This window comes from Triplophysa rosa, linkage group LG19, assembly GCF_024868665.1.
Source record: "Triplophysa rosa linkage group LG19, Trosa_1v2, whole genome shotgun sequence".
Taxonomy (NCBI): Eukaryota; Metazoa; Chordata; class Actinopteri; order Cypriniformes; family Nemacheilidae; genus Triplophysa; species Triplophysa rosa.
In genome coordinates this window covers 10,995,791-11,009,315 of record NC_079908.1, presented here as the reverse complement: position 1 = coordinate 11,009,315, position 13,525 = coordinate 10,995,791, and the positions used below count along the sequence as shown (strand labels likewise).

At 38.7% G+C, this 13,525-nt stretch overlaps 2 protein-coding genes across 2 annotated transcripts; one reads left to right on the top strand and one right to left on the bottom strand.

Moving 5' to 3' along the window:
• Positions 1-97: 97 nt before the first annotated feature.
• On the top strand, positions 98-3,053 carry prdx5 (peroxiredoxin 5). Its single transcript, XM_057359926.1, has 6 exons — positions 98-275; positions 1,382-1,516; positions 1,919-2,050; positions 2,174-2,212; positions 2,535-2,599; positions 2,759-3,053. The coding sequence occupies exons 1-6, from the start codon at positions 183-185 to the stop codon at positions 2,862-2,864; spliced, it is 570 nt and encodes a 189-aa protein (XP_057215909.1). The 5' UTR covers positions 98-182; the 3' UTR covers positions 2,865-3,053.
• Positions 3,054-3,174: 121 nt separating this feature from the next.
• Positions 3,175-13,446, bottom strand: nxf1b (nuclear RNA export factor 1b). The gene is made up of 21 exons (XM_057359922.1): positions 13,221-13,446; positions 12,451-12,667; positions 12,211-12,373; positions 11,944-12,027; positions 11,750-11,854; positions 11,573-11,653; positions 11,383-11,452; positions 11,214-11,302; positions 10,215-10,322; positions 10,020-10,129; positions 5,821-5,857; positions 4,993-5,064; positions 4,850-4,905; positions 4,658-4,765; positions 4,472-4,530; positions 4,246-4,361; positions 4,129-4,171; positions 3,968-4,040; positions 3,690-3,872; positions 3,510-3,570; positions 3,175-3,392 (listed from the first exon to the last, which is right to left on the bottom strand). Exons 1-21 carry the CDS (start codon positions 13,252-13,254, stop codon positions 3,354-3,356), a joined length of 1,908 nt encoding a protein of 635 aa, XP_057215905.1. The 5' UTR covers positions 13,255-13,446; the 3' UTR covers positions 3,175-3,353.
• Between the last annotated feature and the right edge of the window lie 79 nt (positions 13,447-13,525).

The window sequence follows — 13,525 nt, the reverse complement described above, 5'->3', positions numbered from 1 at the left end:
TTATGCTAATAACAGCAGTTTCACTGTATTAAGATAATAGAGCTAATAAGACAGAGTCGTCGGAGGTGAACAGGACAGGTGCTTAAACCCCCTTCTCCAGACGGGGCGGGTAGGGAGGAGACGCGGTCGGTTGATCTGACTGTATTGCCGCAGGCACTGAGCTGTTCTGCTCATATAAACCAATGATTTCATCTGCGTTGCTACAGAAAGGCGTCCGAGCCACTCATTGCGTTAGACTGATACACTCCACACGCATCGCCAGTATGCCGATACAGGTAAGAAAATATACAGCAGACAACCGGAGAAAAGATTATGCGCGTGACCTTGAACCCGTTTCGTCAGCAGTGTAACTTACGCGCGGTGTCCCCTCAAATAAAAACAATGGAAACTTCTAGTCTCGCCGCCATCAGTATTTTATTGCTGCGTATTTCGTAAACACGGATTATTTTCAAGCGTTGTTCTTTAAACTATGCGTTCAGTGACGAAATTGGGTTCCGTTTTGTTTCATTGAATTATATTCAAATATGTTGTGGCCGATCAGACAGAGCCAGTAAGAAGTATTTCCTTGTAGGCCTGACGGCCGACGCGAGCGAGCACGCTGCTAAACTACACCAACGGTCCAATAATAGCCTCATAACCAAAACACGCGCTGTTTTATCATATCAATTGTCTGTCGCGCCGCGTCTCTGTCTAGGTTACCCTTGGGAAAAATAACTGGTTTTATTATAGTAAACGTGTAACCATTGGTTTGACTACAAATGGCATGGCTATACTGTGGGTGTAGTGAGGCAATAGAAAATTTGAGGTCGCTATTGTTTTACCCAAATAAAACAAAAACTATGGTTACTAAAAGCGTGGTTAATTTTCCTAAAATATGTGTCTGTTTAACTATGTTTTGGAGACAAAATTGTACCCAAAATCTGACAAATCCTAACTTCCCTTTAGGGACGTCCTCGTTTGTAAATACACTAAAAACTGAAAATTATAATATTATTTTTAATTACATTTAACCCTGATACACACACATACATCTGGGAGATGTCTTTTTGATGTCTGCATTTACATCTGCAAGGCATATTTCGTTGTTGTTTGCTCATCTTCAATGTCTCTGAGACATCTGCTGTCAGATGTAGAAATCTAGTAGATGTCTGCAAGATGTCTGTGATTTCGAATGTATGTAAAACTACCTTTTCTTAGATGTTTATCAGATGTTTTTACACAGCAATGTTTTCCAGATCTTTAGCAGACATCCTACAGACGTACCTGTGCTATCTGGGAACATGTTTCTGTTATGGCTCTGGATTCTGTTGCGGTTTTTAAAAATGAATGGAGTGAAAAATGCATGCTTACATATCTATGTTGTTCTTTTGAACCCCCTGAGGTTGGTCAAAGACTTCCCAATATAGAAGTCCAGGAGGGGGACCCGTCAAACACCATCTCAATGGCTCAACTCTTCAGGGGCAAAACAGGTGTGCTATTTGCCGTGCCAGGTGCATTTACTCCTGGATGCTCAAAGGTACTAACATGAGATCCTCTGGCAAAGCTGATCATTATATTACAACTTAAGTTTGTGAAACGAATGTGAGGTTGTTTTCATGTTAACACTCCAGTGCCCACTTAATGGTATAGTTCACCCAAAAATAAAAATCATTTTCATTTAGTCTTATGTCATTCCTACTCTCTTTTATTGAACACAAAAAGTAGTCACTCATTTACAAAACATAAAAAGCTTCAAAAAAGACAAAAACACCATAAATCTATCACAAACTGCTCATATTTACAGACCAACATTTAACATTCATGTTCTGCACCTTTTATTTGTAATGAGTTCATTTGCAACTTGCAGCTCCATTAATTATAAATGAATGGAAAAAAAACTACCAGTGTTGATATTTTAAATCTGTCTTTGTTTTGTTAGACTCATCTCCCAGGCTTCATAGAGATGGCTGGACAATTGAGGGCCAAAGGTGTGCAGGAAGTCGCCTGTGTGTCTGTCAATGATGTATTTGTCGTCTCTGCTTGGGGAAATCATCATGGAGCAGATGGCAAGGTGAGAAAACTCTGCTTTTAATTGACCTGGTTTTTATTAAAATACAGTCGAATTTGATTTGTCTAAATGACAGACAGCTTGATTTTGTCTGTTTAGTTATTGAGAATCATTGTGGTCCATTAGGTGCGGATGCTGGCTGACCCCACTGGAGCTTTCACACAGGTGAGATTATGGATCTGAATTAATACCAGTCCTGAGCTTTAACCACCAACATCAAACAATGGGTCTTCGTGTCAGCTTCAGATGGCACACCCATGTGCTGCTCCCACAACTTTCATACTGATAAATGACAAATCTGGTTTTTCAAGACTTAATGCAGCTTATCTTCAAATAGCACTGTATAGATTTGACTACAGTTAAATAAGATTAAAGTTCCATAAGAACTATAATTGACTTAAATTATAATAAGACAGAATGCAGTCATAAGTGTTCAGTGTTTATTGGGATAGTCTTGTGGATTCATTTAGGATTTCATTTTTTTCAGGCAGTAGATCTCGCTCTGAACAATGATCAGCTTATCAAGGTGCTTGGGAAGTTGAGGTCTCAAAGGTGAGGGTGATTGTCTTCTCAAATTAAAACACTTAAACCGGTCAGTCATAATTATGATGTAGTTTGACTAATCATGACATGTAACATTATGTATATAACTTGCTCGTATTTTTCTTTGGACATAAAAATCGCAAGTAAAATCTTGATTTCTATATGAAGGTATGCCATGCTGGTTGAAGATGGAGTGGTCAAAAAGCTCAGCGTGGAGCCTGATGGGACAGGACTGACCTGCAGCTTGGCTTCAAATTTTTTATCTGAGATTTAAGTGAAACCAATTACACGTTACAGTCTCTTACCCCTCTTCTCATAGACCCAACTGCTCAATGTATATTAGAAAACAACATTGAAAACACTTGTGTATGACAGAAACCAAGTTTACTTTTGGGGGGATATGAAATATATGCTTAACGCAATGCCCAAATTCCAATAAAGTTGCCTACGTGTATGTGTCCAATTTGGTGTGATTTTTGAGAATCATTTCTTGAAAATTATCTGCTATATAAAGTGCAACAGATTAGTGAAAGGGCCTTAAAAGCATTTTTGTAGAAAAAACATTGAACATTGAGCAAAAGCTTTATTTCTCCTCTTTTATTTCAGTGGAAGTTGCACCACTGTCATTCACAGTCTAAATTACAATGGACATAATAAAATCATAAAGGCAGTAAACTAGAACAACAAAAATGCAGTGAGCAAGTAGTTTTACTGGTCATATCATGGACATGACAACACAGTTAAAACTCCAAAAATCACTCGTTCATTTTACAAACGCAACATCTGGGATTTTCCCATGGGCCTGTAAATAAAAAACAACAACATAAACACATGACCCATAATCCTTTGTTGTACTTTCAATCGGTCAGGATTAAGCAGATTTACTGTCAACATTATTAAGAAAAGAATGCTGAGGTACCTTAAGGCCAGAGAAAATCTGAGCAGCTCTCTCAAAATCCCAATCATTGTCTTGTAAGCATCTAAAACAAGAAGTGTCAAGAGTTTAAAAAAAAAACTCAGTGTAAGGTTTAACAAACATGGAGAATTCTACAAGTAACAAACATCTACTACACATCAGAGCATTACATTTAGTTCTTACTTTTGAGACCATTCCAGATTCATGCCAGACTTTAGTGAGAAGGCAGCGAGCATTTCCTGTTGAACGGCAGACAAAGTGGGCACAGGACTGCTGGATGGCGTGGGAGCTGGTGCAACAAATGCACAACGTATTTCTTCTGTAGTGGCGTTCCGAACAAACAGCTCATCATTTACAATGCACAAACTGAGGAAAGCAAGTTGGAAAAGTGACTTACTGATGGCATCAAGAGCCAAAGAAACTTCTTTTGCACAGTTTATTGTAATAAACAAAAGTCTTACCCTGCGTTTCCAGCAGGCACAGCAATAAACACTCGAGAGAATGCTCTAAAGGAGTCTCGAGATTTGCCATCCACTTAAGAAGGAAAAACGGGAAAAAATGAGGGTGCACCACACTAATCATCTTAGCATGACAATAGAGAGAAGAGGATAGAGAAACTCACCCTCTTTGAAAACTCCAGTAACTGTAAAAGCCAATAGTGTATTCTGCAAACAACACAAAAATTAGATCCAGCGTAACAAATCTGCAGTGAAGGAACCAATCTGCAAATTCTACCCACTGTGTAAGTGTTGACATCCACGTTAAAGGAGGCGACGTCATGCTGAGTCCTGGGGAGTTCGTTAAGGAAGGCCACCACGTTCAATCGCGTGTGCTTCAGCAAACGAAACCTTGTAGCTGGAAGACAAAACGGCAAAAGGAATATAAAAAACTGTAATAAAATACAAAATAACTACATTTAGAAAAGTCAATTCTCAATGAAATGTCACATGTCAAAAACGACATACAGGGGTCTTTCAATCGCTTGATGTTGCGGCTGTCTTTCTGATACTCCCCTAAACTGCTTCTGCACAGAGACAACAATAACAAGTTAATTCAACACGTTCTGATCAATGCATCTGTACAACAATGAACACAAATCCTATATAGTCAACAAACTGAAGATAATAGAGAAGACAGAAAGTGTAGTGTACTTTGCAGGGTTCTGCAATGAGAAGGGAATGCCGAGCGAGAAAGTTGCCCCATCATGGTAGGCCTCCAGCAGGGGTTGTCTGTTTCCAGAGTCATATACGCTGAAATACCTAAAGGGTAGCAACACAACAGACAACATGAGAATCTAAACACATCTCGTTACTACTGAAGACTGAGGGCTCAAGAGAACGTACTGTTGCAGGAAGCTAAGAATGATGCTCTTCATGTCCTCTGAGCCGAAGAAACTGGGCTGTGTTCAAAGTAAACCAAACATCGAGTGAATTCACAATAAAAGCATGGGAAAACAAAAAAGATTTGATAAGGGACTTTTATGAACCTTGCAGGGCGGTAGAGTTGCAGGAGGAACCTCCAAGTCAAAGCCAATGGGGGGTGGAAGATCAAGTCCATCCTATAATGGAGACAATAGCTGCGTTTACATGGACACATCGGATTGAATTTAATCAATCTGAATGTAGTGTTTACATGAAAGGTAATTAAAGTGATTAAGTGAAACAGTTAATCCTTTCAAAGCACATGTAAGTAAACGATAAATAAAATAAATGTTCGGTAGCCTACTACGAATATAAATGAAATTTTATGATTAGATATTTTAGCCTACAGTATGTTTGTACATCTGCAAATGTATCGTGTTTTAAAAAGGCACTGAAAAAATGCGGTTAAAAACTCACTCCAGGGAAACAGTTAAGACATCTTAAATGCATAGAAACGTTCATATGTTCATTTAGAGATGACAAGCATATGGAAATTTGTCAGATTTATGGGTTTTGGTTTCTTTAGCAACAGCTGCTCCATTCCGTGCATCATGCCTTTACGTCTGTTCGAGCCAGCGTTGTCTTTGCACATGCGCACAACTTCCTACTTCGGTTTTTAATCTGATCAAGTGTTTACATGTCCTATCAAGCAGATTACAAACGGCATAAACCACCCCTTACAATCCGACTGAAATTTCAATCGGCTTGGGCATTTTTAATCTGATTGACGTGTTTATATGGAGCGTTTTCATTCGGATTGGACTTTTAATCGGATTACATTGGTCCATGTAAACGCAGCTAATGATGCAGACAAATCTTTCATTAAGAAAACATATTTTACATTTATATATACTACGAATACCACCAACAGACAAACGGAGCACATTTCCTACCAGTTTGAGCAGCTTGGGGAATCGTTCCCGAACGGCACTGTCCAACAATCACAAAGACAGAACACAAGAAAGAAAATGTTAGAACAAACTGCAGCACACGGTCCCATAAAACGGTCCCACACCAACATTTATGAACACATACAGTAATGTGAGCTGGGCCATTTTAAGTGAGGACAAAATCATACAAAAATTCAGAACAGCTCACGAGATGTTTCTACTTACAGATTACTGATCAAGGTTGAGTCACCTGAGATATTAGCAGTTTGACAACAATTTGTTAATTTCTTTCTACAAACTTTAAAGGTTGATAACCATGTTTACATCAATAGCAAAGCCAACAACCGTTTCATTTTCATACAAAATGAGCCATGGTGTCAACGCTGTTAAGCAGACAGTTCACCCAAAAATGACAATTCTTCAATCATTTACAGAACCTCATGTCTTTCCAAACCCACACGAGTTTCATAATCTGTACTCGCACCCCAAACTTTAATCATTTCATCATAACTAACAACATGGCTTCAGAAGATTGTGAATTAGTATTACAGTTGTCTTGAAGCTTTATATTTTGATCTTTGCTATTCCAGAAGTAGCAGAAAGTCACACATGTTTGCAATGTCATATAGTAATGTAACTTATTTACAGAGTTTTCATTTCTGGATAATGGGACTACAACGTGCTATTCTCCCGCCCAGCCCCAGGCACGTGGTACTCACCTGTCCTCAATACTCACCGCTTTGTCCCCCTACAGGCCGAAACACTGACACGAGCAGGCTGGCAAAGGATGGGGGGAGCTGGGGGTGTGTTGTGAGGGGTTGAGGTTTGTATGTACTCCAACAATCAGTTTGGGGAGTGTACTGTGAGGTTTGGGGTTGTGATCAATCTGACCTTTTTGGGATCTCAGATTTCAACAGATCGCCCTGATTTAATCCATTCTGGATGGCGTGCGATTTGATTATTCTGATGGTATTCATAATCTAATGAGATTTTTTGTTTTTAGGCGTTACAGACAATTACAGATCCAGATGTAAACAAGCCAAGCAGTTTAAAACGAAACATTGTTTCAAGCGTACTGTCGCATTTAACAATGAACGATGCAGAACCGGTGGGCACGAGACGGCAGTTACAAGAGGAAACCGGGATGATACGGTCATATGATATTAGATTTATATGGGTTTTGAAGACCTAAATTAAACAAAAAAAAGATGAGCCCCATGATCCAAAAGCTACTTTCATGGTTTAAACTGATCGGATCGGATCACTCATGGAAAAGAGAGTGAAAGAGATAAACAGTGACAGGACAAACCAGATGTGTGGTAGGTAATGACAGGGAAGTCAGATCAAAGTGTCACCGAATATAAAACCAGAAAGAAAAAACAAAATGTTGAGCCATGAGCCTCTGTACAGAATATAGAAATGAATAAGAGCTCAAAAGGTGTTTGGGTTATAGTGCCTGCTTAATTTGGACCTTACTATTAAATTTAAGAACAGTAGGGGTATTATTCAAACAAGTGATCAGCTCTTTTTTTGAACCCAGACACCTTTTTCTTTTTACTATATATACACTACTCTATTTTTATATTTTGCACAATCATATCTTCCAACTATCATTTGATCTCCCCTTATTTTCTGTGATCCTCCCCCAGTAGGATTCATTTTTTGCTGAACTGATGAGCTGATGTTTTTCCTCTCAAGCACTCTAGGACGAGGACCATGAAAACGGCCACAGTTTGACCAACTATCCTCCATCTTGTTTAGAATACACAACGACAGAGAAAGAGAAACTTAACAGTCTCTACTCTCTGACTATTCATTACATTTTGCTCTATGCACCAAAGCACATAGTAAGCAATATCTGGCTCCAGGTTTCTTTAAAACCTTCCCTCTCCTCCACCCATAACATCTCCTCGCATCCTTTCTTCTTCCGTTGGCTGTGATCTTCATCTTCATGATGCTTGCTGTGGCCAGTTCTGCGGCTGTGCCTGCCTTAGGTTGTCCCAAAGTTCAAAGGGGGGATCTTACCCGTCATTGACTAACCAGCCTCTGACTGACCAGACAGCAGCCGTGCTCCGGGTGTCAGACTTTGGCAGGGAGGATGGAGGGAGGAGGGTGCCAGCATTTTGGAAAGGTGGAGTACAAAAGTACTTAAAGAGTGCATCATTTCCAGTGGCATGTCCTTCACTGTACACTTATCCATGGGCATTCTGGGAGGTCACATATGTTGAAGCTGTTTTTTTTCCCAACTTAGTTAACAAATGCAAACTAAGTACATTTTGAGCTAATCAAGGTTCACGTATGCTAAAACCTTTTTGTTCAACTGTTGAAGAGATGCATTCTGTACAAAGTTCTACATGGACAACAATGCAGAGATTACAAAAAGCAGCAAAACGACACCGAGAACAGCAAGAGTAAAACAAAGCGAGTGTGAAAAACACAAATAAGAACCAAATGTTCATAACGGACAATTTTCGATGACTGTTATGCACAACGATCAAACATCTTATCGAAAGGGAGAATATTCTACAAGACAGTGTAGGACATATCCATCCATGATGATTATGAAAATATTTAGCTACACCACAGATAGTTATTCTTGCCAGCTATGCTTTAGCTACACCAGCAGAAACATATCAGAAGTTTTCATATTTCTTCATAAGTAAAATTATAAATTTCTTTGTCAAATTTCATATCAATGCTTAACAAATATCGCTTTAAACAATATTAAAATAAATCTTGTACATTTATTGTGTCATGGATGTAATTCAAGTTGACAAGCTGTGTTTAATGGATCTGTAATGACTGGCAAATTATTGGTGTGTTTCACACCAGTTAAAGATACTACCACCCCCTTCCCTAATGGATTGGCAGGAACTTGCCAGGTCATTTAAAAATAGACGGGTTTTAGGTCATGTTTATGTTTATGCACGCATTTCTGTATGCACTCGCACCAGAGCATGTGAGCGAAGCAGAGCGGTGTTTCGCTGCGCTTAATATTTCGCTCAATGACTGTGCACTTCGCTCAGTCGCTCACTGACCAAGCAAACGCTCCGCTCACATTACGCTCACTGGTAAACCAAATCCCGCTCAGATCCTGCTCTGGCATAAAATGTGTCTAGTAAGCCTAATTGTTTTCAGTTTATAATAAAGTTTATTTAAAATGTCTCAGTTTAAGTAGTAGGCTGAAAAAGGGCAGTTATGTTTCAGTCCGACATTCTGTGACATTACAGCCATCATTTTTAGTCATTTTTTATTTAAAGAGTGCCTAAATAACTGTATAAGAACTGATAAAGCATATTTGATTTTCAGTTACTTTATTTCCATGAACATATAGCTGCCATAGTGCAACATTCAAAATAAAAGCACAAAAGATGAAATGCACTATGAACACCTTTATTATTACTGGGGTTAATAAAAGAAAAATAGACCAAAACAAGGGGGAAATGTGGTCTTAAAACATCAAACCTCAATCGTTACAGTATTTTAGAATGTACTTTTAGAAACTTGGACAAAGTAGCTGCGTCTTCGAAGGCTGCATGCGTCCTCCGGAGATCACATTTGTCGGCCTCGGCCGCATATGACATCGAGGTTTATTCAGGTTTTATTTCAGAAAAGCAACTGTTACATTGGGTAAGTGACACAACGTCTTCCTAAGAGTAATAAATATTATACTTTTTTTTATCTGAAATGAGCCTGTCTCAAACCTCTTGTCGCCCGCGCATCTCCGCAAATGGACGAGGCGTTTGTATTTGACGCGCATGCCGTTGCGCTATTATTCAGGCTTCAGGCTCATTCGGTGTACATTTGACAATAATCCAGCAGCAAAAAAGTAAGTCACCAAGAGGGCTGAGCGAGCGGAGCGGGAAATATTAATGCTCCGCTCCCCGCTACGCTCTCGCTCCGCTCACATGCTCTGACTCGCACACATACTTTTGACCCATAAGACACTGTACGAAAAAACTTCTATATGCACAAGCTTGAGGGACACAGTTCAAGTGTGCATTCTCTGTGCTGTAGCACGTTGTCTTTCAGAAACAGTTTTCTAGTGTCAAGGCCGATCAACAGTTTAAACAATCCTGCTAGTCATATTAGTTAAATGTTTGTGTTACTTTATGTATCTTTCCACTAATGCATTTGCATTTGTATGTTTCTGGCTTAATGACAAAATACAGTTTACAGATAACAAACTACAGAAAACTGACCTGACATAGTCCGCATGGTCCTTGAAGTGGTTGCACATAGGATTCCCTACCAATAAGATTTCCACCATCTTCAGACCTTTGAGTTTATCGAGTTCTCTCTCTGTCTTCAGCTACGGGACATACAAATAAGACAATGATGCATGTTGGATTTTGAAAATAATTCTAGGAAAGGTGAAATCTGTGAGCCCAAAATACCTCATTGTGTGAGAGATTGAGCATTTTCAGGTTGGGTATTTTGCTGACAATATCAGCCAAGTCATCCAGCCTGTATAACCTGTTGTTGCTCAGGTTCAGAGAAACCAGCTGTAGACAGAACATAAAAAACATCAGGAGTTGAGAAACGATAGAAATGGTCAATGAGTTTAATTATCTAGGAGTGATTTTAGATTAAAAACTAACTTTAAAAAGCATATAAAGAAAATGGTGAGAACTACTAAATATAATCATGGTTTTTCCTGCATAGAGAAATTGGAGGCTCTCGCCAAAATTATGTTGCGAGTCTTCACAAGAAATGCTGCGTGCATTTAACGCTGTCATTTGTAACTGCAGTTGCGACATTACGCCACAGTGGAGGCGCTGTTTCGTTTTCAGCACACTGAGGCGCTAAAAAGAGTTGCAGAACAAGAGCTAGCTGTGTTTCACGGCTGTTTGTTTTGCATCCAAGTACGTTTAATTTCTTGAAATTTATTAAATTACATTTCTGTTTGGTTGAATAAAAGTAATGTTTTATACAACTTAATAATTGTCATTTTTATCTTATTTTATTAGAACTTTTAATATGTCAAACTCACTTTAGTTAATCCACTTAAATGTACGGCAGGCCTACGTGTGTGTACAAGATCAGGATGGCACCACCTACGCCTCATTTTGAGCCAGGAAAAACCCTGATAATGTGGTAAATTTTAGACAAATTAGACTTGCATGTCGTAGCTAAGACTTTTATGCATGCTTTGATGTCATACTGACTTACTTGTTGGAGTCCAATTTTAGATAAAAAAGGTAAAAAGTAGTATATTTGTATTTTTTTATTGTGATCATTTTATTGTATTGTAGCTTTCTTTAGTTGAACTATTTATTTCGTTATGCTAGTCGAAGACCTTCCAGGGGACAGCGGATGAAAACTAGCCTTTGGATAAATCACATGGTCCCTTCTTAAAGAAATAAATAATACAGGTAAAGCATAGCAATTCATACCTCTGGAATGTTCTCTTCAATGATTTTAATGACCGCCTGCATGGAGTTCTTCCGATTCAAAGTGACCTCAACATTTAGAGCATTTAGATCTGCCAACAATGAGAAACATATTTAAGCAACAGTTCATAACCAAACAGATTTTTTTTTTGGTAAAAAGAAATAAGTTTACCTGGATCAACTCTGATGTTGTTCAGATCGAGGGACTGCTGGGATCCATCAAAACGCTTGGACATGCATTGCTAATGAATAAAAAAATGTTTAAGGCTCTTAAATGTGTGAAAATAATAAACACTTGTGAGTGCACTGGTGAGTTAAACAGGCCGCTTTATAATATTTTGATGAAATCCAGACTTCCTCACCTTCAAATGTTCCAGATCCTCAGGCTTCAGATCAGTGTGGATCAAAGTGGGGGGTGGACAGCTATTCATAATAACAGTAACCTACCCATTCAACAGATCGAGTTTCAATTACACAAACTTAAAAACACAGAAATCACATACATCAGCACAAACATGCATTTAAAACATTTATTTTACCTTATAGCCATCTTTATCGGTTATTTTTCTTGACACTTTCACCAAAGCGTTAGCAGTTGTGGAATCTTCAATGTAAAACTGGGCCTTGTTGCCTTCAGTGTGATACTGTAACAGACAAACACATTAGTAAAACTGTGGTACTTTTCTAACCTTACTCAAGGACAATTCGAATGCCTTTCACTAAATTGACTTACATGAACGGCATGGAATGGAATGGAACAGAGGTTCTGAAGTGCAGACAGAAGCCAATCTTTGTCATATTTTTTGCCGAAAGGAATCTAGGGACAGACAAGCAACCACAATCTTATCAACTAGACTTATTAACTATCTAATATAACATAATAAGCCAATTACAGCATTAAAAAAATAAGCCATCATTACGGCTTTAAAAAAAACACTATCATTTGAATTCTAATGCGTTTTAAAGCACATCATTTTGTAATTATGTTTAATATACTAACAGTCATTTTAAACCAGTTCTTGCGGTTTCCATCACAACCACTTCCTCCACCACCTCTGGATCCATGACTTCTGTGACCCCCATAATCTCCCCCATTTCCTCCTCCTCTGCCTCCTTTGCGATTACGCTCATCACGCCGATTTGATGGCCGGCCGTATGGATTACTGAAAGAAATATGAATTATAAGCATCTGACTATGACAGATATTAACAAAGTATCTATCTGGCATCACAGTTCTTACAATCTGTTGCGCTGTGAGCTGTTGTCTTGCGGAGTGTCTGACATGGTTACATCTCCATCATCGTCTGGCAATCTTGACCTGGGACCAAGCCCTCCACCCCCACCATGACCACCGCGATGCTTTGGCCTGGACATCTGATCACTGTACATGGGTGCTCTGAAAGGACCTCGGCCTTTACGATTGCGATGCTTTGGTACTCCAACACGGTCATCATGTTCTGTAAAAGAACAACAAGCGGTATAAAACCTCTGACGGTCAGATGAATTGAATCAGATGTGTTGTGCTTAACTTTATTTATAAACTATAAAATAACAAAAAGGTTGATAAAACTTCCTGTAATATTGGGTGATTACATTTATTATTTTTCATATTTCGATGTGGGTTTAGTTTGGACAACACCAGATCTGTACAACACGACCTCAACGCATATAATCGCGACATGTGGCCAACTGCTACTTTATTTACTTTTACAAAATCCCTTAATAAAACACGAGAAGTGTTCACAGTAAGCTGTAAGTTTACTATTTTTTACAATTTATCTCAATTAAAAGCGCAGAAAAACAACAAGAACGCCACACACTATCAAAACACAAGCTAACTGGCTAACGTTAACTTACGTAATCTACATCGCAACGATATACAACTACAGACCGCATGGAAACCAGACTTGATTTGCAATAAAACTATAAATAATCAGAATTTAATTATTTCGCTTATTAATGTTAGAGAATTCAAATCAAATTGAGCGTTTGCTAACGACCGAAACTTACCACTATAATAGCGAGAGTCGTCGGCTGTCGCCATCTTTTAAGAAGCCCGTGTAGGCTGACTAGAGTTTAAAACAATAGATGTACAGTCGTTGTTTTATCCTTCTCCAAATAAACGAAAGCAATACGAATTAAGATAAACGTTTTAATGACTGCGAGAGTGAAACCCAAACGCTTTGTTTCTAAGGTAATGTCACAACAGATGATGGCGGTTTAATGCGCATGCGCGAGGTTGCGTATCCTTCTTTACGGTAATATCGCCTCCTGGTGTTAGCCTGTTTCAAAGCACGTTCAAGAGCAAATGTTTT